Source organism: Aedes aegypti, chromosome 1 (genome assembly GCF_002204515.2).
Source record: "Aedes aegypti strain LVP_AGWG chromosome 1, AaegL5.0 Primary Assembly, whole genome shotgun sequence".
Classification (NCBI taxonomy): Eukaryota; Metazoa; Arthropoda; class Insecta; order Diptera; family Culicidae; genus Aedes; species Aedes aegypti.
Genome location: NC_035107.1, coordinates 108,241,414 through 108,264,765, shown reverse-complemented (window position 1 = coordinate 108,264,765; position 23,352 = coordinate 108,241,414). Strand labels below are relative to the sequence as shown.

Below are 23,352 nucleotides of genomic sequence, written 5' to 3'. Positions count from 1 at the left end.
ACCTTTCATTCAAGTCTTACTCCTTCATGTCTTTCAAATTAATCTCGAGTAATTTTCAAGTAAAATCTTCATTGATTTTTCCATCTCATCTCATCTGTTGAAAGGTATTGAATTGATCCCAATCATTTTCTACAACGAGCTGTCAATGATTGCTATCATACAAAAAACATGATGTTCAAAATCAACGACTTTTCACTTCAGATTTTAGTTCTAAAGACAGTAGAGCACATCCAAAGTTAGAACTCTTCAAATCATGGTGATTGGTGTTTTGAATTGAGTCAAGTGAGCAATCCATTCAATCGAACGTGCTGATTTTTTACCGTGTACACTCAGAAACGCAATAATTTATGATTATTTTCTATCTGTCTTGTTTTCATTCTGCAGGAAATTTTAATCCTGTTTGTCAATTCGGTCAATTCACCTGCAGGGGTTGAAGCATCGCTATAAGCATCTACCCAATCGAAATGACAGTTAGTGTAAACATTCGCGGCAGAACGAAAGAGCGGCAGATAGAAAATAGTCATTAATGCATAAACTTAAGGCGAAGTAGGCCGTCATTGAAATTTGTACGCGTCGTTGATGATTGTTGATAATTCATCCCTCGATTTCGAATCAAAGAAAATCAGTTGGTTTTGCACTGACACAGCTGAAAAAGTATCAGCATGCTTTATGCATGTTAGCGCGTACAGTGATACTTTTTCAAGTCAATATAAACTGTCAAGACTGAGTTTTATCACTTTGAAATTGCAAGCAGCAAATTCATCATTCGGAGACGAACCAGCCGACGGCTGAAAGTCTCGATAATAAAGATAATAATAATAATAAAGTCATCATTGCTGCCAAAACGAATGACGGGCTACTTAGCCTTAAGTAATTCGGTGACTATTTTTATTTCTGAGTGTACCTCGATGGTTCCTTGGATCGCATTTGCACTGGTTTTGTGTTTTTTAAATCGATACCTCCCTAACTCGATGGTCCCTTCAGTATCGAGTTATGGAGAATTTTGACTGTATTCTAAACAAGTTTATCTAGGGGTTCTGTTATGCTTTTCAAGGAATACCTACAGAAAATCCTGCAGCCTTTTTTCAGGGGCTCAATTGATTATTATTTTTCAATAATTATGCTCCTCAGTTATTTGAAATATTTCAGCGATCCTTGCATGACTTGACGACTTCCTTCGGAAGGGAAGTAAAGCCGTTGGTCCCGAGATGAACTAGCCCAGGGCTAAAAATCTCGTTAATAAAGTCAAACCAACCAACCAAGGAATTCCTACATATGTTTCATATGAGATTATTAAAGGATTTGTTTCAGCATTACAACGAAAAGTACAGTGCATAGGCTGGTTTAAGTGGTCGTCGTTGGTGCGGCACCCCACACTGGGTTATCTTCTCAGCCACCTTTTTGTCATTTTCCAAAACAAACTTTCTTGTAAACCTACTAAGTATAAGAAGAATTTTCCTTAAGCAGTGTTTCCAGAATGAAAAATAAAAGATCATCATTAATGGTTCCGAAATAAATTTTATCGAAAAACTTTTTTACTTGGGTTTTACATGTTTTATGTATTCTGGACTTTTTCAGTACATCACCTGGGCTGTATGAATCTGTGCAAATAATAATTTTAGAATTATGTGGGCAAACATTATTGCATCCGCAATGAAAAGCTTGAACTATTCATATTAATTTTCATACAAACATCAAATGGCGTGTGCACAGTCAACTTGATAGCAAATAAATTTAAATTTTCAGGATATCATAAGAACCCAAAAAGGCATCGTTTAAACATAGGGGAGCAAGAATTTCAAAATTTGCATCAGTCTAATAACCAGTCTGGAATAACCTATCACTATTTAAACGTCATTGCTACGTGAAGAATCACGTAGATCATTCCAAATTCATTTTACCTCCACTTCACCTGACCAATATAAAGATCACTAAGCCATTCATAATCACCAAATAGTGACTCGGTAAATGTTACTGAGGTTACCTATCGCACTTACGTGAAATTCACCTGGGTACCTAAGTTCATTTTGACATCTGCATATTATACGTACACACTTAATTCGTTTCGCCGAGGCCGTCAAAATTTGTTGCCGAGAACCCAACAGCTGAGATTTCAGCAAAAATCTCGGTAAAAGCTCAAAGTGCCGATCGCGCTGCAAAATGTTAAATCTTCCCAGCTGTCAAATTTTGACGAAGATATCGGTAATCCATTGCCGAAAATCTCAGCACACCATTGCTGAAATTCGGCAAATGATTGTTTTCTTGATTGGAAGAATAATAAGAAGAAAACGGTAAAAATAAATTTTATTAATGAAAGTAAATTTATTCATATTAATTTATTATTGTTTGAGCCACTATCACTGTAAATATCTCATTTTTTGTTCAATTTGTTTTTGCTTTTTCATCAAATAAAGGCAGCACTACCATTTACGCTGCACTCATATGGGGGGGAGTAGAAGTTCCAAGGAATATCCCTAAAATGTAATAAGAATAGATTTGACGATTGCTGACTCGACACATTTATTCGCCATAATACAATAAATTCGCTGAATACTCACATATTGGCGCTCTCCGCGCGCTCTTTCGAAGAACATCTCAAAATATTTCGAGCACATGTTGGTTTATGCAGCTCTCGTTTTGACAGATGCGCTTTGCCGAGAATCAGTAAAAATATTTGTTTGCTGATTGTTGTGGCAAAATAGATTACCGAGTCTCAGTTATTTAGGTAAACTACCGATTTTCGTCAATTTGCATCTGTCAATATAGTTCATCTGTCAAAATTGAACGAGATTTCAGTAAAAATATGTTTTACAGACCGAATTCGTAATTTAGTTTTACCGAAATAAAACCCTACGATTAAGTGTGTACATTCGGTGTTGAGCTCAAATCCTAAGATGGCGCCCGCTTGATTTTTGAAAAACTTCAGAAGCTGCTGAACTTTAAACCCTGTGTAAGCTCGATTTCAAGGTAAATATGCTTTGAATACCGAAGTATCACTGTATTACTTCATATTTTATACCTGATTTATAACCTCTATCAATTGTAGCACGCGAAGGCTACAACAAGACAGACCAATCTCACAAAAATTGGGAAACAGGAATCAAAATGCTTAGATTGAATATAATAATATCACAATCTTTTAAGTTTGTTTATATTTTTCAATTGGGAATTAGTTTTCTTCCAAAGCTTATTAGAAATAAGGTTGGTCTTTATTACAATTAAATTTAAGGTGATTATACAACGAAGCCACACCTCAAATTTTCAAGAGCACAAGACTTGAGAACCAAACAGCGCTCTGCCTCGAAAATCTATCCCATTGGTCAACACCAGCAAGCAAGCAATTTGATTAATTTTCAACGCGAACTGTTGTCAAATACTCTCGTCTTGTGCACTTGAAAATTCAAAGTTTGGCTACGTTTTATAATCACCTTAATTCAAAACCATCTAGATCCTATTGAAACGCTTCGTAAAGGCTACCGGAAAATCCACGTAGCTCTTACGTGTAGCGCCGGTGGAATGGACGAAGTTCAAAAGTTCATGCGTTCATTCTGGGCTACCTATGATTCACGTAAGAGCTACGTGGAAAGTGCGATGGAAAAAAACCACGTATGTTTTCACGTAACAATGACGTTTGGATTATTTTGATTGAGGAATGACAACCGGAGAAACCCGTATAGTGAGACATTTCAGTTTTTGTATCAAATAATGAGTGTGACAAATGTCTATCTAAGCCCCCATGTCACAATTTGTAACTTTTTGTTAGGGACTAACGAAGTTTAAACAAAGTGTGTTTATTTAATATGCGTAGTAAAGATCTAAAAGATTTGATTGAAGACATACATGTGAAAGCATTGAAAACACTCCTGTAGTTGCAAGACTACAAAAAGTCCTATCGAAATATCATACAAATGGTTTAGGTACTGTAAAGAAAGTAAACAACTGCCTAACATTGAACGCAAAAGAAACGTTGGAAGTTATGATGCAGACACATTTTCCTGATTATAAACTGTTTGGTAGTAATGATGAACATATTTTAAAAAACATTATCGGTAATGAAACAACCGAGCTGGATAGTCATGGTGAACACAGTAAAAACTTCTCGACTTCTTGTTATGACGCGAAAAATATAGCTGAAAAAATTTCTACTGTAACTAAGGTTGATTGGGTAATCAATTCATTTAATGTAGATGGAATGTTTGCAACATTCTTGCAAAAAGTAATGGTATCCTTACCCCATATCTTTGTAATATGTTTAAAGCAAGTATTACACTTGGTTACATACCCAAACCATAGCAACAGATACGAGTGATTTTTATTTCTTCTCCCAAATCATTCAGACCAATAAGTTTGTTATCTATAATGCTCAAAATTATGGAAAAACAATTGGGTTTGCAGAATTACGTATGCTTCATTAGTAATCCATAACAGGCGCTTTGCGCAGCACACCTACAAAAGCAATACAGTGCACCCCCGTTAATTTGAACGGTACCTCATGCAAACCATCGGGGTTCATTTTTAATTTGAACATCTAGTCACCCTAGAATTGTATTTCTGGTTACCTTTTTCGCTGTTTTGTTTTGATTCTGCGCTCCGTTCCACTGCGTTCCATTTCACTTTACTCCGTTCCATGGGCTAGATGACGTTTGAACCATTTTTAATCTGAACGATGTGCAAATTAGCGGGGTACAAATTAAAAAGTGTTCAGATTAAATATGGTCAAACCAACGGGGGTACCCGGTAGATGCAATCCTCAATCAACTCCCTCTGTATCTATTCGTTCAACTAGAAGCCGGAAAAGCCGCACTACGGCTTAAACGAACTACGGTTTTTTATGAAGGTGACATAAAAGGTCATTTGGAAATTTTGAAAAAAAGTTCTAATTAAACCAATAGTTACAGTCAACAATGACTGGATGGAAACGACATTCAATTTTGATCGTAGGTACAATGTAGTAAAGCCGGATCGCTCTGTCTGGGATGTGGGAGGACCATAAATTCGCTCAGGTTCAATAGTCTTCTATACTGACGGTTCCAAACAAAACGAACAAGTGGGAGCTGGTGTTACAGGTCCCGGTATATGTTTATCAGTCTCAATGGGTAGATGGCTAACTGTCTTCCAGGCTGAAATACAAGCTATACTAGAACGTGCTTCTATTTGTTCAAAAAGAAAAAGCATTCCAATATATGCATTTTTCCTGATAGCCAAGTAGCGTTCGCTGCTTTGAAATCACACATGTACTTCAAAGATGGTTTGGGAATGTACTCTCTTACTGCAAAAAATGTCAGTAAATATTACTATAGTTCTTTACTGGGTGCCTGGGCATCAGGGAATAGAAGGGAATGAAAAAGCAGCTGAACTGGTAAGAGTTGGATCATCTCAACATTTAGGGCCAGAGCCTTTCTGTATGATGAGAACTAAACTGGAACTCAGGAACTGGGAAAAAGCCATGGTAAAAAACAGTTGAAATAAAACTGTTGAAGCCCACCAATCTAAAAAGTTTATAACACCCAATACATCAAATACACAAAGATTTCTCGCCCTGCCAAAAAAGACCTGTGCGCAAACACAGGACTAATTACAGGACATGGTTTAGTTAAAAATCATTAACGACATAATATGCTGAGCAAACTTGTTCGTAATTAAAAAAAAGCTATTTCTTGGAATATTTATTATGATGATGAATTTCTTACAATTTCTTGCTGCTCATTTTATATACATGAACTAAACATAGAGTCTGCTTTTCTAAGTCCTTAAGTACTTCTGTGAAAGTATGTAGTATGTAATGAAATATGATGGTTCAACCATCCCAAAATATTGGCCGTTATGAATGCTATGCTTCCAAATTTGCAATTCATTTGGAAAATTTACACCGCCAACCTTTGTGCGAAATTTAAACACTGTGTAAAACGCGGAATTTAGCTTTATTACAGGGATGATGACATGTAAATCAAGCTATGCCAAAATAAATTATAGTACCCAAACATGTCAGAGATAACACACAAGTGCCGCCGGAGATTACTCTCATCTTTTTCGTCGGCATTACACCACAACTGCGACAGAGCTTGCATCTACTGATATAGCCAGAATGTATAAGTCGACGAAAGTTGCGGACGATTCTTGTTCAAATCAAGATTCGAGCCCAACCATCAATTCAGTTCTGTAGCCGCAAACGTTACCGCAGAGCTAGTACAATCCACGCTTACCCTCATATGGAATATCAATATTCGCATATTTCCACTCGCGCTTTGCTGGACTTCAAATGGCAATAAAAATGCCATTCTCAATCAGCACGAACCGGTAAGGTCCGACTTCAAAAGCTCAATTGGAATATATTCTAATCAAGCCATTGCTGCTTAGCAGATAGTATTGTATTTGAATTGTCATGTTCGCAACCGTAAGAATGATGGGCACTGGACACATCTATATCTATATAGATAACAAAAGTGTAAAATCACGTTTTCTAAATATCATTTGCTCATCTGCGTGTTGCTAGCAGAATGCTTGGTTGCGTACGATTCAGTAAGTGACCGACTAGCTTACCGATAACATCGAGCCTCTTCCGAAGCCTTTGCCACCGAGAGAACCGAAACATGTCCACCGCCGCGGTCAAGTGTTCGATTCCAGAGTACCTGAATGAGGACCTCATTAGGAACACCCTCATCAAGGAGTTTCATAGTAACGATATCGTGGTGGAAGAATTCGACGTTTCTCCGGCCACATCGGCTGGCGATAACTATATGAGCGATGTCTTTCGAATACCCGTTAAATTTCGGTATTAATTGATGATCGAAGGCGGTTGATTGTTCAGTTCGCACTCAATTTGAACTCATTTTATTGCAGGCTTTCGCCAACGGAGAAGAAGATTGAGCACATTTCCTTCGTGGTCAAGTGTCTTCCAGATACTGGTAACCGGGGCTCGGTCATCGACGAGTTGAATGCCTTTCACAAGGAGGCTCAGATGTTCACCGAAGTATTACCCAAATTGTCGAAAATCGCTGGTGATGAGTTTTTCGCGGCCAAGTAAGTAATCTCTGGAGAAGTCTTATAAGTCTAAAAAACATAGGTGAAGATCGATCCCACAGGTAGATGACTATAGTGGGATCGACCTTCGATTGCATAAGGAATTTTGGAAGAGGGTTTGAGTTTTCCTTTTTTTTCAAAAATGAAAAAGTTTGTTATAAACAGAAGTTATAAAAGAAGAAGTTCTGATAATCGTTCAATAATTTTACTTAATGGACACTACGGTAAGGATTTTTTTTTCAAAAGTACTCAGAACCAAAAGTTAGCGTGCTTTTTTAAATTCAAATCACATACAAAGGGAGGCCTTAACCCGTTGACGCCCAGCGTCCCATTTTGAGAACAGATGTGACAAACGTCCAGCGTCCTCAATTGAGGACAATGATTTGCGCAAATAACTTGAAAACGACACAAAACATAATAACATTATGTTTGGAGAACTTGCTCATTGACCTGATATCTTGCACTCAGTGGAGATTATATTTCGGAATTCACTTACCAGGTGGCGCTACAGCATGATCAAATCTACTCTGTTACTGCATAAGGGCCTATCTGACATGAGCGATTTCTCCTCATCGCCCCTCTCTTTGCTCTCTTTAGCTAATAGCTTCGCTAAATTAGGCAACTCTGTTTGATAGATAGATATCTTTATTTAAGAGATTTGCAGCCCGATGCTGGCTCATCTCTTTATCTGTTATAATTCTGGTTATTGAAGCAAGATGTAGTGATGTTTAATCTTACAGCACGAAAATATGTTACGAAAAGAGAATCAGTTTTCTGCAATAACGCAAAGAGAGCAACGATTAAGAAAAGTGAGGACCCCTTTTGAAAAAACAATACTGAAATGTACGTTACACCTGCATATTAGAGGAAAGGTATTCAATATCGGCAGATAGAGATATGTTTGCCAAATTAAGTGTAATTGTGGTAATATTGTGCTAAAAGATTATGTAGCCGGCGGGACTTGAACCCACAATTTCCATTCTGTACACGGACGCATTACCAATTATACTACAGCTACGCTACGGTAAACTGAAGTATTTGGCTAATGACCTTTGTAGCATCCCCAAGCCCCACAATCTTACTAGTCCAATATACCACACTTATCCCTCACCATATCTCTATCTGCCGGCATTGAATACAGTCGGTGTGAGAAAACGCAACACTATTGTACCTACATCCCCATATGATCGCACGGGTTGTCGATTCGGCTGAGGAATAGGTGCGTGGCTGCTGCCGTACATACTGACCAACGACGGCTATGATACATCCGTATCAAAGGGGTTTACTCTTCTCTTTTTTTATTTTCGACTTTTTGCGGTCAGCTATTTTTACTTTTTAGGGGAAAGGTATTCAATATCGGCAGATAGAGATATGTTTGCCAAATTAAGTGTAATTGTGGTAATATTGTGCTAAAAGATTATGTAGCCGGCGGGACTTGAACCCACAATTTCCATTCTGTACACGGACGCATTACCAATTATACTACAGCTACGCTACGGTAAACTGAAGTATTTGGCTAATGACCTTTGTAGCATCCCCAAGCCCCACAATCTTACTAGTCCAATATACCACACTTATCCCTCACCATATCTCTATCTGCCGGCATTTAACTATTGTACCTACATCCCCATATGATCGCACGGGTTGTCGATTCGGCTGAGGAATAGGTGCGTGGCTGCTGCCGTACACACTGACCAACGACGGCTATGATACATCCGTTTCAAAGGGGTTTACTCTTCTCTTTTTTTATTTTCGACTGCGATCATATGGGGATGTAGGTACAATAGTGTTGCGTTTTCTCACACCGACTGTATTCAATGCCGGCAGATAGAGATATGGTGAGGGATAAGTGTGGTATATTGGACTAGTAAGATTGTGGGGCTTGGGGATGCTACAAAGGTCATTAGCCAAATACTTCAGTTTACCGTAGCGTAGCTGTAGTATAATTGGTAATGCGTCCGTGTACAGAATGGAAATTGTGGGTTCAAGTCCCGCCGGCTACATAATCTTTTAGCACAATATTACCACAATTACACTTAATTTGGCAAACATATCTCTATCTGCCGATATTGAATACCTTTCCCCTAAAAAGTAAAAATAGCTGACCGCAAAAAGTCGAAAATAAAAAAAGACTGCATATTAGAGTGATGCAAATTTTGAAATGTTGGCTCTCCTATGCTTAAACAATTTATATTATAGTAAATAGCATCATCCCAAAGTTTGAAACGATTCGGAAGAAATTTGACTGTGCAGAAGCCATTTGAAGTTAATATGGAGATTACTATGGAAAACGCCAACTTTTTGTGTTCACGCCTCTATTTCTTCGACATTATGGAAAAGTGAACAATCTCTGCTCATGTGAAATGCTTTCAGCTACAACATTGCTGAAGACCACATTTTGATAGGACTTAAGAATAAATTGCTATTCCTAATCATAAACTAGGTTTGCATTTTGCATGCTTAACCAACTGCTCGGCAGGCAACAGTGGTGCTCCTGGCGGGTAGAATAGATCAAAGTAATCCAGGCTACTATGTTCTACAGCAAAACAGCAGTGTTGCTCTTAAGGCCGCACGGGACGTCATCATAATCACCCTATCCATTTCAAGAAGCAAATCTCAAGAACCTCTCTATATATCGATGCGAAAAATATATCACTATGATTCTATATATGTGGTGCACAACCCGATACATTTTCAGCTTCATCGATTCACTAAAACTCGAGATTTGCTTCCACAAAGTTTTGATGATAATTGTTAGAGTGAGACGAAAGATAGGGAAAATAACACGGTCTCCCGTGTCCCCTTAAAGTAATTGAATGATCATCTCAGCATGATTTACACTTTGTTATCAATAAGGATTGTTCATTTTATAAAGTGGACACTTTGTTTATGCTATATCTTTTTTATTTATTGATAAAATCGTAATCGGTTTTCTGTGCATCGTTGAACTATTATTCTACAATACTAGGAACATATAAGATCTCAGAAAATGCTTTTGGTTGAAGAGCTAAATAGTTTTTCCAAAAACTACTAAGAAAAGCAGTTCGTCAAAGTTTAACATTATTTTTCGCAAAACAAAAATCCTTTTTTTATGAACAAATAGTATGTTTGTATCCTTCACTATTCTACTAAAGGTAAAGCTTTGAAAAAATCAATTGAATGCCACCATTCTCTGATATTAGTAATTTTAGTGATTTACCCATTTATGGTGAAATTTGCTGATACACCATCCTTTCACTCCCAGCAAAAGAGAAAAGTAAAAAGCGTGTTCAAAACTAGTTTGGATTGCTAAAAAATATATATTTGTATTTGTAACGAGAACTAAATCGTGAGTTTAAACCACAGTTTTAAGTATAAATTTTACTGTTTATGGTAGTTTTACTAAAAAGTCTCATACTTTTAAAATCATGTACTCATATTTATCGATATACAGCAAATTGCAAACGGTTTTCTCCGAATATTTCAATTTGTAATCTTATAATGACATATTATGAAAATAATATGAGGAAAATAAAATCGATTTGATTACAGCAGTGTTGCCAATTTTGATGATTTTCAATAAACTTTGAAAGGTCTTCTGAGAATAAAGCAATTGTGTTTATATTGCGCCTTAAATGTGGCGTGGGGACTAAATAACTAACTCTATGAAGGCGTAAGTTATTTTTCATATTAACACTGCATTAGCACTTCCGTCAGGACATACTTTTAGCCAAAAAATTCTACTCATATCAATTCCCTTGAAATTTAAAATATTTTGCTCTAAAATATATAGGGGAAAAATGATTTTATTATATCTGTAAAATTGTTGCTCCAAAAATTACTTGATTTTTTCCATCAGGCTTCTGATTGATGATGCTTTTGAAGAACAAGCCTTTTTTGAAAATAAAAAATATAAATTATCGAATTTTTAAGCCAATTTCTAACAATCATTGTTTTTGATAACCTCCAAAATCGACCGTTATAATCGTTGTCCCATATTTGTGTGAATTTTAATTATTTTGGAGATTTTTTTTTATCACAACATTGTACAATACTAGTCGAACGATGTGCAGAAAACCGATTGAAATTTCATTGATAAATAAAAAAGATACAGCATGCACAAGGTGTCCACTTTATAAAATGAACAGTCCTTAATAACAAATTATCCTTAAGTCCCATCAAAATGTGGTCTTGGGCAAAGTTGTAGCTGGGAAGATTTCACATGAGTAGAGTTTGTTCACTTTTCCATAAATTATCATTACGAGCGGTTAGAGAACACAAGTCTTTTCCATAGTAATTTCCATAGAAACTTCAAATGGCCTGTGCACAACCAAATTTATTCCAAATCACTTCAAATTTTCGGAGAATGATTTTCATCATAATTGACACCGTTTAAGCATAGGGGAGCAAAAACTTCAAAATTTGCATCAGTCTACTGTACATCCAACCCCCTGAAAAGGTCGAAAGTCCAACAATACATATCTCTGTTGTTTTCGAAGCGATTTTCAATAAGTATTCAGCAATCATCAGTAACCGACAATCATTCAAAATCAACGTTTATTTAAATTGTCTCGAAATAAATGCGGTCTACTCAAAGTCATTTAGCAATAAACACTTTCTAGAATTTTGAAAAATATGTTCAACAATAAAACGAAATTCAAAGCGATAGCGTTTTTTCGACATGAAATTTATTGTACAGTGAAAATTTTGTTAGCAGAAATAGAGTTTTTGGTCTCACTCAAAATGTATTTCACTAAAAAAAATAGATACGATTTATTTAAAACTGTTTACCTATAACACAAAATTAGAAGCGATAACATGTAGTTTCATTGACAACTATTTAATTGCATCAGTCCACTCAACATTTTTGAGAGGAAACAGAATTGAATCAGTGGCGCGGGAAGTGGGTAGGACAGGTAGGACATGTACTACGCCCAAAAACACCTGGTTAGGACAGTATTAGGATTATCCTACCTACGATTCAACAAACAAACAAAAAAAAATCAGCAGAATACTTGAAAAATAATTTCTTGAAAGATTTTTTTGCAAAATTGTTGAAAAAATTTCAGAAAAACGTTTGGTGGAATTTCTGCGCGATGAATCATTTTTCATAAGAAATGATAACAAAAGTTGATCCTATGAATGATTCTTAAGACAGGACTGGTTGTAGGTTTCATTTTAGAGGCTTCGCAAGTAACCGTACAGCTGTATATAGTTGATTGATGCAACTTTATATGCTACTATAAAATATGGCATATAAAGTCATAATGCATTACATGTCTCATTAATGCAGTATTAAAGTGGAAAAGGGCGCTGGTAAAGTGTAAATACGGCTACATTTCTTAGCTTCATGTTGGCAATTGCTAAAGTATAGTTACTGTCTGTACCGTATAAAAGCTTTAGCCAAAGTGTATTCAATGCACCATTATTTTAAAATCAAAAATAGAAACACAAAAATATTATTGTATTTTTTTTTTTGTTCGTTGGATGTCAGGTCAGTGTTGCTTACGAACTTATTTGTCTGTAGATTTTTTTTTTATGAGAAATTCGAAACCAAATTCAGTGAAATGTTTTCGATGACTCGCCGCGCTTATTCTCCGGACCATGGATGCAGCCCCCTGCACTAGCAGTGCCCTTTTGTTGCCGGTCGATTTCACTCCAAGTTGGACCATCACAAGTGTGTAAGCTCCCTCAAAGTGTGATAGCAGGGATACGTCGAATCATGATAATTATTTTAGTGCACGTATTCCTTGTGGTTCAAGGAACGAATACACCAAAAACGTTGAGATGATCCGTTGCAAGCGTGCACTCTTATCACACTTTTTTTGCACTCTACAAATTTCGTGATAGTTCATTTTGGAGTGAAGTGCGCACACGGATAAATATCTGATCCTCACACCATGATTTACAAATCATGAAATTTATAAATTGGTTAGGTCATAATATCACGATCACAAATCATGGTTCCTGTAGGTGAATTCCGGCGAACAATTTCTTCGAAGAGAAGAAATTTTCTTCCATTACACACCAGCAAGAAATTTTTATTTTCTTCGAAGAAAAAACGCGCCGGAATTCGCCTACTGGAGTCATTCATGGTTCCTCATAAGCGTAACATCCGGTGAGAAAACACTAAGCGGCGCACTTTGCTTCATCTCATTCGTATCGATCACTCTTAATTCAAGATAACGAAGCAATTGAGTGGTAGAGTACGTGGCTTCCATTCCGAAGGTTCTTGGCTCGAAACTTAATGTATGCTACGTTTAACTTTTTTTTTATTTTGTCGATCATAAACGGATGCACGACTCAGCATTTTTGGCATTTGAATCATGATTCCGAGCAATCAGCTACAAAAACCTAACGCGTGTGTTGCGTTACGGCAATCTGACTCGTGATATCATGAGGCCAAATCATGGTGTATTTTCATAAGATGAAAACACACTAGAATCATGATATCATGAGTCATAGTCTTGTTTTTGGATTCTGATTTCTACCCGTGCAATAAGTTGGTGAACACGACTGTTGCACTTCCAAATTTACCGCGGCTGTCGGTCTTTTGCTGTTGAGATTTTGTTTTGTTTTCATTGTGTGGGGCTAAAACGATTGCTCATCTTCACGCTTTATGTATTGTTTTAGCATCTAGATATATTGAGTCAGCGGTAGGCGTGTGGTGTGCGCACGGGCTTATTAATCGTAAGGTTTTTGGTTCAATTCCAGGTTGATGCAACTTTTTTTTTGTTTTCAAATTCTGGTTTCTCATAAGACAAATCTACGAATTTCAACCAGATTTCTTGTGGCGAATTTTCATAAGGGATATTGAGGTATGTCTACAGTCCATTTGCCTAAGAGAATGAAGGATCGACTATAAATACTGCATTGAAGTCTTGCTATTTTTCTTGCGATGAGGCATTGAGTAAGATGATGCAATGAAGCATTGAGCGGTGACCATATATCACCCATTAATGCACATTTCGTTGCTACAATAAAGCAATGCTACATTGCATTCATAAAATGGAATTAAAGCATTATTGCACGCATATTGCAGAATAAAAGCAATGATGCATTGCACTCGTTGAATTTAAGTTAAAATACGGTAAAACCTTAAACCTTGTGGTTACTTGGGTTGTTCCTTATTCTAATGTAAGTTTCTAAAACGTACATTTTAATGGAAGGTCTCTAAAGTATCTATTGCAACCAAAATGGTCTCTAAAGTAACTGTTTTTTTCTCTTTCTGCTTGTATTAAATCCTGAATTGAAATTGTACAGCCTCTAAAAAAAACATCAGACACCATGGGTGTTTGAAAATTTCGTCTCAGATGATTTTCTTTAGAATACTTTCAGGGTCTCTTACAGGGATCTCTTCAGAAATTCTTCTAAAGATTTCTCAACTAATTCTCCCAGAAATTCTTCAAGCGAAGTGATTTTTCATTGAATACTGAGAAGAATTTACAGGAAATCCTCCAGTAATTTCCTCAGGTATTACGTTGATTTTCGTTTCCAAAACTATCCTAGACTTTCCTCCAGATATTTACTAAACCTTCAATCAAAATTTTCAGTAGTTACTCTAGGAGATTTTCCAAACATTTCTATACAATTTCTTCCGAGGAAAAATACAAATGTTAATATTAACATAAATTTATTCCAGCGTGTTTGAAAAAATAGCTTAAGTATTTTTTAATCCTGTGAGAACACCTCCGCTTGTTCAAGTTAATTCTTTCAAGAATTCATTCCAAAATTCCTTGATGGATTTTTTTTTTCTAGAAATTTTTCAACATTTCATACAAGTATTACTACTGCACTTGTACCAAAAAAATATTGAAAAAAAAATCCCATGCAATTTTCAAAATTCCTCCGATTATTCCAACGCAAATTTCTATAGAGATTCTGTCCAATGCTTTTGATTTCTTTTAGAAATCCTGTGGAATACTATACCGAGATGCGATTTATTTTTGTTAGATTGTCTTATCAAATTATCTAGAATAACTCTTAAAACATCCCTATGAGTCCAGGAGTTTTTTTTTCTGCGACCCTTGTTGATTAATGGTGACTTGAAAACTCACACAAGTTTTATTAGAGGTTACTCTAGGATTTATAAATACTCACGGATTTATTTTTCAGAAAAACTGCCCTGGCATTTCCTCTGAGACATTCCTGGAAGAATGTCTGAAAAAAAAATACTTTCAAGGCTTAGTTGAGAAAATCTCAAAGAATTACTGGAGGATTTTTTGTAGAAATATCAGAAGGAATCTCTGGAGCAATTGCTGAAGATATCTTTAGAAAAATTCCCAAGTTGAAATCTTATGTAAATCCTGAAACACAATATTATAGAAAATCCCTATAATTTCCGAGAGAATGTCGCAGGGAAATCGATGGATGATCGCTGGATAAAATTTTTAAGGAGTTTAGAATTACTTGAAAAATGTCTCAAAAGATTTTTTGGATGAATTCAGATAAAATATTAAACAATCTTTGAAGAAATTCCACTTCTGTGGTTCTACTTGGGAAAATTAAGATTGCATTATTGATGTAACCTAATCAAAATTATTAGAGAAATCCCCTAGGAAAATTTGTGGAGAAAATCCTTGAGAAAATAATTACTAAATGAATTCCTTTAGAAATTTCCGGAGTAATGACTGAATATTTGGGAAAATACCTGAAAAAAAATTGATTAAATTTCTATAAAATACTTGTAGTAATGTCACGAGGAATTTTTAAAACAAGTCCCAGATCTTAATGAAATATCTGCTAGAAACAAAAAAGAACATTCCATACACATTGTATGGGAGTCAGAAAACAAAAAAAAACAGGCTAGTATTCTAAAATTTATGAATTTTTTTTCTGTTGCACGGTAAAATCAACTGAGAACATCGTTAGAACGCATGGAAACAGTAAAATTGTCTCATCTCAACTTAAAACCAACCAAAATGTCACTTATACCACTTTGCGTTTGAGCCCCTCAAATATAGAACCTTAAATTTTCAGTCCAGGGCATTGGATCAAATTGTCATCAAAACAGACGAAAAACAAACAACAAAGCAAGCTCGCTCACAACCGCTTGTCCCAACGTTTGCGGATAGGAATACATTTTTTCATAGCTTCTCTGTGCCCAAAATATAAGCCAACGTTTGTCCTACCCATGATTTCGAACGTGGACGCGCCTCTGAATTTAATGATTCACTCAAACATTGTTTTACTTAAGGTACTACGAAACACTTAAGGTTTTTAACCTATTTTCATGTACTAAAAATTCATAGCGATGATATCTAGCATTTTCGGTATAAGTATTTGAGCAGACATAGAAATTGTGGATCAGACTCAAACCTTTTTTAGCAAAAACCCACGAGAAACCCTATATTTTCAACCTCTTTACTTGTAAATTAATATGTAACACTTGTAGAAATTCAACGAGCATTTTTGGTAAGAAATATTAATTTAGGATTACACTCAAAACTTCTTTTACTGAAAAACAACGTAAAAACTTATGTTTTATAATTGTTTGCCCATAAATCAAGTTTCAAAGCAAGTTTTAGTTTTAAGTAATAAATTTAATTATATGTGAGTAGAATGAGAAATTTTGATTACGCATTTTTTTGCTAAAAATATCAAATGAAACCCTTTTTTTTTATCTTGATAACCAATTCAAATAATAAATTCAAAGCGATGGGGCCTTCGTTAGCCGAGTGGTTAGAGTCCGCGGCTATAAAGCAAAGCCATGCTGAAGGTATCTGGGTTAGATTCCCGGTCGGTCCAGGATATTATCGTAATGGAAATTTCATTGACTTCCATAGAGGCATAATGTATCATCGTACTTGCCACACGATATACGAATGCGAAAATTGGCAAAGAAAGCTATCAGTTAATAACTGTGGAAGTGCTCATAACCCAGTGAACCACGTATCGTATAAGAATGTGCATCCAAAATCACATATACGTACGTCCGAAATCAGAATCGCACAACATGCCAGATTAAGCGTTATCAATGTCAACACGAGTTGTATATAAATCCCCAATACGATTCATAAACGACAATCTTTGTTGACAGTAAGACATGTCGTAAATAGTGCAACACAGAATCGCGTTAAGTTGTATAAACTGACATATCATATATCAATTCAGAAAGCATCATATGAAATCGCAATAACTTAGCAAAACTTGTCACCCAAACTTGGTATCTGCTGACGATGGGCCTCAAATAACAACAAAGCAAGTGTCGCTGAAGATGAAACATGAATTAATATTAGCTAATAATCACTCAACTTTAATGTAACCCTTGGTTGTACAGTGGTAAGGTGCCCGATTACTAATCCGAAGGTTCCGCGTTCGAGGCTTGGTGGAAACTTTTTTTTTATTTTCATCCAAATTTTGTGGCATCGTATATCTGATCGCAGAAGATCTGAAAAAGTCGTGTCAAGTACGCATATAGCCTCCACTTTGGTAGGCCTTTTCGTGCATTCTATACGATTGAATTAATTCATATAGAATGATGTATAACAAAAGTTATACCAACCAAAATGTTGACTGGGAAGAACACTAAGCTGACAAGGGAAGGTCACGATGGTGTTACACGGGGTTTTCAACTGGACTATTTTTGTTAGATTCTACATGTCGAAATATGAAAAACCCCAAAGCCTTTCGGGTGATGGACCAGTGGTGTACCCAGGAGGGGCTCTGAAAGGGTCGATTTTGTACGAATATAATATTACTGAGTCAATTTAAAATTTGTCAAAAAGTTTTTTCTCAGTACTTATTTATAGTATTGTAGCATTTATTTATAGTATTGACATTAATGTATGTTTATAATGTATTTTTATGCCATTGGCGTAACTAACATGGAATAGTATACCAACAAGAAACCCATCCCGATTGCGCCTATGGCATGGAAAAAATACATTTTAAATATACATTAATGTCAATCCTTTTCTCTACTATCACAATAAATACTAAAAAAATATGTTTGTCAAATTTCCAATTAGCTTAATAATATTATATATGTACAAAATTGCCCCTTTTAGAGCCCTTCCTGGCTACACCACTGGTCCATCACCCGAAAAGCTTTGGTTTTTTTTCATATTTCGACATTCTAGAATCTAACAAAAATAGTCCGGTTTAAAACCCCGTGTAACACCATCGTGACCTTCCCTTGTGATAAGCAGGCTTTGTCCCAGTAAGGACGTGATGCCAAGAAGAATAAGAAGAGAACCCCGACTTCGTAGTAGGCCCAATTTGGACAGCATGCCAAGAAGAAGAAGAAGAACAAGAAGATTACGCTTTTATTTTGCTAAAAATATCAAAAGAAACCCTGGTTTTTTAACTTGTTACCTATAAATTTAAATTTGAAGCGACGACATATATTTTTTCGGCATTAATTTGTTTTTTGAAGCTCAAAGAACTTGTTTGGGGTAAAATGGAAATATCAGATTACAGTGTAATCATTACACTCAAAATTTCTTTTGCTAAGCAAATAAAAAAACACTCATTTTTTTAATTATTTGCTAGTAAATCCAAATTTGGAGCGGTTACATTTATTTGTTTTACATAAATTTCATCAAAGATGTCTAGTTAATATGTTTGAGCAGAAAAATATAAATTTTGGATAACACTAACAATTTCTGTTTAATAGTTTTAATGAAAACTAGGGGAAAATCACTAAATTTCAACCTACAAGAATTCTGTGCCAATTTGCGGATTTTCATACAAAGTAGGCCAGAATCATATAAATGGGTCGAAAATCGAGCTTTTCGTAGTTTTTAAAGTAAAATAATTTTTTAATGCAATCAAAAATTTAGAATTTAGCCTAAAAATGTTCACTAGACTTCTAAAATAACATATATGGAGAAAAAACTGAATGTTATAGTTCTTTGTTTTTATTTATTAGCAAATAGTTTATAAAATGGGGTTTGCAGTCATATTTCAGTTGAGAAAACCACCATTTATCGCTATAAAATTTTGCTTTATGGGTAAATGGTCATGGGGTGTGGGTTCGACTCCAGCTGCAGCCACTGAAACTCTTCTTCTGGAATGTTTCTCGGCTGTGCCAATGGAGCATGCTTGTCCGTTGTTTAGTGTTAAGTTACAGTCTATGCAGCAAAATGGCTGAAGACGGTGGACGTGTCTAAAAAAAATAGTTTAAAAAAGTGAAGTTTTCCGTTGTTTTTTCAATTAAAATATAAATGAAGTGTAATCAAACTTTTCTATTTTTGTTCAAGCATGGTCGCTTGGTTTCTAAAATCAAATTCATGTAGAGAAAAAACTACATGCCACAGGGTCGAATTTTAACCAATAAGGTTACTTTGTGGTTTCACATGTAAACCAATTTTGAGTGTAATGAAAAAAATATCCTTCAACCCAAACATGTTACCTGGGGTTCAGTAACTTTTTTTACCAAAATCACATAAGGTACCGTGGGGCAAGTGGGTAATGGATTTCGCATAGTTGGGATTCTTCAAATTCTAGAGACCTCAAATTAAAACAAATGAGGTCGTGTATATTTTTTAGCTTGACTCGCACCAAACATAAGCAGTATACTGAAATTGATTTTTATGTAAAATTAAAGAAAAAAGTACAGAGAAAGTTTTCGAAAAATGTCTCCTTACTTTTCACTTGCCCCACAGGTGGGGCAAGTGAAAAGTTTATCGTTTTGACCAATAAATTCAAAAACTAATAGTTACATTCACGATTTCTATTACCTTTAACATTTGTTAAGGCATCCCAATGAACAATAACATAAGAAACATGTAAACAAAGAAAATTTTATTCTTTTCACTTGAATTTTCTTCTGTTCAGTTATGTTTGTTGAAACGATTCGACACCATTATAACTGTAACATTTCCAATGTTAGTTCTTACATCATGGGACAGCAATTGCATTTTTGAATTTCCACCGTTCATTATTTATTTTTAAGAAAAGCAGATATGACTTCGGATAACTCTTCGAGAGAAATCAAACGGAATCCTGCAATAAAGTACTTAGAAACTTTTTTATGTGGATACACCTATATCCCATTTTTATGTTTTGAACTAGCTTTACACAGACATTCCACAAGATTTCCGTGTGTTCTCTTATATTGGAACTTTTCAATCAACGTCTTCCTTTTAATCGGCTGTCCGAAGTAAACATATTAATATCGTTAAATTTGGCAACCTTAATTTTAGAGAAGTTCCATGATTTGGCCATGATAATAGCATTTAACGCTTTGAGTATAGTGTTTCTTGTATTATCAGCACGTTCTGTTGTTCTATGATAATTACGAATCTTGTATACTTATAGCTACCTAAAGAGAAAACACAAACTCAATCTCTAATGAGAAACTTTTCACTTGCCCCACGTGATTATAAAATTGACAGTGTTTCAATTTAGTTAGTTTTAGGTCTATGTCGAATTAATTCTAAAACTTTTTTTCTTGCAGTTTAAAACTGTCAGAGGGGACAACTTAGAAGTGGTACAGAAATAGTAGTTTACGGAACAAGTTGCAGAATGATGATTTTTACAGCACGAGTCGTAAATTTATCCTACGAGGCTTGCCGAGTAGGATAATAACGACAAGTGCTGTAAAAATCGAGTTCTGCAACGAGTTACGTACAACATTTTTTGCAATTTCGTAGAAGACCACTTGAGGGTATCAGAAATTTTATCGGAATGCATTCACCATTGTTTCACAATTTCTGAAAAAGTGTTGTGTTATGACTCATTACGCAACTCAAAACAGTTGCGTAATGAAAAAGCGTTGCGTAATGAATCATTACAGCACTGGTATCAGTTAGGTAATGACTATTCCCGCACTGCATACTTCAGTGCAGGAAAGTAGGCCGTTTCATGACAGATTGACGTGATGAAAAACAGCCTATTACGATGAGAAATTGCAAAAATTATTTTCCGCAACTTTTTTATACTGAAAATATTAAAAAAAGATTGCACGCCGCCAACTTGTTACGGAGTGATAGTTGACAGAATAACAATATTTCGCTTTATTATGCAATAATGGTTGAAAAATCTCAGAATCTCGTTTACTTATCGTAATGTTCTCAATGGCCTCAAAGGTTTACGCATGAGTTTAATACGTTAATTCACATATTCATTGAAATATACCAATTATTTTCACTTACCCCATTTACCCACTTACCCCGCGGTACCTTAATATATATTGTTACATTGTTAAATTTGTGTCACAAATCCGTACCAAATAAATCTACGTAATACCTGATTTCTACCCGTGCGGGAATCGTAACCAGAACCTCTGGTATGGATTTGCTTTATATTTACAAACGTTACCACTAGGTTAAGAAAACCCATTTTCTGTATTCTGTTTCATAATATCCTATTTCCATTGCAGATGTTTCGACGCAACGGCCGCACCCAATCGCATGTTGATCTTTCACGACCTCAAATCTCTGGGCTACACAATGGCCAATCGGCAAGCGGGGCTCGACTTTGACCATTGCGCGGCCATTATGACGAAAATAGGGAAACTCCACGCTGCCTCAATGGCGTTTTCGCGGGAAAACAAGGATCTGATGAACAAATATTTCAACTTTAACATGTTCAACCCGAATGAAGATTTGCGAACCGAATGTATCAATGTCGTGTTCGAGAAAGGCCTGGGAACTCTTATTTCTATCATCGAGGAAAATTGGCACGATTTTGATCCTGTTATATTGGCCAAAATGAAAGAGCTTCAACCCGTTTACGTTAAAAAGCTAGAGGCATGCTTAACCCAGAAGTTCGAAGATGGCTTTAAGGTGCTGAATCATGGAGATCTGTGGTGCAACAATATGCTGTTCAAGTACGAGCCAAAGTCGCAAAAATTGGAAGACGTTGTCTTTGTCGACTACCAACTAAGTTACTATTCAAGTCCGGGAGTTGATATTAACTATGCTCTGTCCAACTGCCCCAACTTGGAAACACGTGACCGCGTGAATGATCTGATTGATATCTACTACAAGTCGTTAAGCGAAACGCTGAAGTCGATCAACTATCCATGGATTCCAACTATGGCCGACGTTCAACATGAAATTCGACGAATGGAGTTCTTTTCCTTGGTGTCGGTGGTGTCCATTTTACCGATTACGATGATGGAAAAGACGGACACAATGGAAGTCAACTTCGAAAATATGATCGATGAGAAGCAAGCGGAACAAGCAAGGAAGATACAGTACAATGGAAAACAATATCAGGCAATTGTAAAGCCATTGCTGAAACATTTTCACGAAAAGCATCTGCTGGATGTCTAATGCAGAGGAAAGTTCTGTGAATTTTCATTTAATGGCAAAATTTAAGGTTAAACAACTTGGAATCCAACTCAAATGTTTTATCATAACATTAAAGCACAAATCTGACAAAGGAAGAAGCATACAACAGTGCAATTTTATCTTAGTCTTAAGTATGCCATAACAGAAAGCTGAGAATCATTTGAGTGTGTTAGAATACTGTTTCAACAGATGTGTGCATTCAATAGTACGAAAGGCGCTTACGGCTATCTTTGAATTCCAAGATGTTTCATCTTTAAACGTTAGGTTTCGAAATAAAAAAGATCTGATTCAACCATTCCGTGTTTTTTTTTTATATTTTTTCTGATATTGGTTGCGTTACGTTGATTTTTGATACAGTGAGAAACATGCTTTTTATCTATCATTCGTCCGCTTCAAGTATTGATACGGTTCACCGGGCAAGTTGAAAGGGTTGGGGTAAAATGAAATAGCAAGTTATCAAAATGTTAAATTAACAAAAGAATCAATAACACCTCTCTTAACATGTATTAGCATTATGTTCAAAATACTGCAAGTCATCTTGATCGGGTGTATCTTATTTAGGGGTAATCGGGGCAATATGGGCCACATAAGAAAAACATCAAGGAATCCATAGAAAAACTGCAAAAACTACCGTTTAAATGCAAATGACTTGTACTGCAGAATGTTTGCCTTCATTCAACGTCGACAATAAGAGTTTAAATCTGCTTGAAAGATTATGAGTAATGTTTTTTTTTTTTTGAAAAGCATGTTTTTCCGCGAGTTCATCAACCATATTTTTATTTACAACATTACAGAGAAAATCTAATGACAAACTGTACAATGTAAAATAAATTTTATTAGCCATGCTTGAAATTATTAGTTGTATCTACATATTTTGATAGATACTTAATATACAGCAAAATTATTATATAATTCAGTTAACAAAATTCAAGTGTTCCGCTTTTAAAAGTATACCAAGATAAATATGATGTAATAGTAGTTTACGGAACAAGTTGCAGAATGATAATTTTTACAGCACGAGTCATAAATTTACGACGAGTGCTGTAAAAATCGAGTTCCACGAGTTAAGGTACCGCGGGGCAAGTGGGTAAATGGGGTAAGTGAAAATAAT

General features: G+C 35.6%; 1 protein-coding gene across 1 annotated transcript; it reads left to right on the top strand.

The window, feature by feature from the left end:
• Positions 1-6,504: 6,504 nt before the first annotated feature.
• Positions 6,505-22,536, top strand: LOC5576475. The gene is made up of 3 exons (XM_001662618.2): positions 6,505-6,772; positions 6,841-7,020; positions 21,326-22,536. Exons 1-3 carry the CDS (start codon positions 6,591-6,593, stop codon positions 22,221-22,223), a joined length of 1,260 nt encoding a protein of 419 aa, XP_001662668.2. The 5' UTR covers positions 6,505-6,590; the 3' UTR covers positions 22,224-22,536.
• Positions 22,537-23,352: the final 816 nt, after the last annotated feature.